A 1,352-nucleotide genomic window follows, 5' to 3' on the forward strand; every position below is an offset into this window, starting at 1 on the left:
ACTGACATTGTGCTGTAATAGCTACACACTAATAGCATGTTGACAAGAGTGTAGGGTGATGGGGACTTTATAATTTCCACTTGGTGCGAAGCAACCACACAGAAATCATTTGTACAACCACTTAGGAAAACAATTCAACTAAGCTAGTTAAGGAAATAGATCTAAAACTTCAGTGGTACCTGAGGAGCAAAGGGAGACTGGAGAAAAGCAAGCCCTGACTTCCCCTTGGTCCTTGGTCGGTCTGTGACCTGAATAAGTCTAATCCTTACATTCACTGTGTCACCTGTCACCTGCTCCTGCAAATAGAACCCCTCTGCACCTCTGCCAGGCTCAGCCCCACAGGGGGCTTTTGCTGGAGCCTCAGCTGTGGGTTTGGGTATGGGCTGCAGGTGCCTGAAGAGCACTGTGCTCTTGCTGCACAGAAGTAGGTGGCTGAGTCTCCAGGCTGAGAATCCGTGATGTGCAAGGAGAGCTGTTTATCACTTTTCCTGAAGAAGACTGTGAATCTTCCATCTTCCTTTTTATTTGACACGGATCGTATGGCTATCAGAAGTGTAGGGCCTTCACCAGGGAACTGCCGGTACCATGGGAAGTAGTCAAATGCGCTGTTCTCATAAGTGCAGTTCAGAACTGAAGTCCCTCTTTCCCAGACTGTCAGAGATTGGGGACTTTGTCGCACTTGCTGCTGGTCACGTCTGTCCTGCTGCTGGCCACTCACCCCTGTGCAGAAACACAACAAATGTCATTAGTTTCCCAGGTTTGTATACCTGCTTGTGGTGTCAGCATTCATGGTTTTGTCCTGTGCCCCAGTTCTCTCACACCTCCATATTAATTACACATCCTGAATTTTCTCCTCCATGACTCACAGTCTAGGTGAAGGGCCAGGACTAAAAATGATGACTTCAGGATCTTATCCATTCCTCCTCGACTGAAGCTTGGGGAGAACTCCAGTGGCCTTTTATCTCCCCACAGAACACTGAATCTGCCTTCACAGGCACTTAGTTCTTTCAACAGGCTCCACCCCTCACAAACACTTTGTCTTCAGCTATTTCTGACATAGAAAACACTTTCCCATTTCACTCAAATTTAGTATTTCAGAAAAAAGTCATGGAAATTCAGAAATTCCCTCATTGTAATTCTACCATTATACACTGTTGGTAGGAATATGTGTTGATAAAGCCACCCAGAATAACAGCACTGTTATTCTTCTGAAGTATTAAAAGAAAGAAACCAAGCAGGAAGAAACATAGGAGGAAAGGAAGGAAGGAAAGAGGGAAAGAAAGAAAGAAAGAAAGAAAGAAAGAAAGAAAGAAAGAAAGAAAGAAAGAAAGAAAGAAAGAAAGAAAGAAAAA

At 44.4% G+C, this 1,352-nt stretch overlaps 1 gene segment (V, D, J or C); it reads right to left on the minus strand.

The window, feature by feature from the left end:
- Positions 1-286: 286 nt before the first annotated feature.
- On the minus strand, positions 287-918 carry LOC128106930 (T cell receptor alpha variable 23/delta variable 6-like). The segment is given in 2 exon segments: positions 287-720; positions 867-918. Coding segments are annotated over 2 exon segments (486 nt in total).
- Between the last annotated feature and the right edge of the window lie 434 nt (positions 919-1,352).

Source organism: Peromyscus californicus, unplaced genomic scaffold, assembly GCF_007827085.1.
Source record: "Peromyscus californicus insignis strain IS unplaced genomic scaffold, ASM782708v3 Scaffold_12__1_contigs__length_115047231, whole genome shotgun sequence".
In the NCBI taxonomy this organism is placed as follows: Eukaryota; Metazoa; Chordata; class Mammalia; order Rodentia; family Cricetidae; genus Peromyscus; species Peromyscus californicus.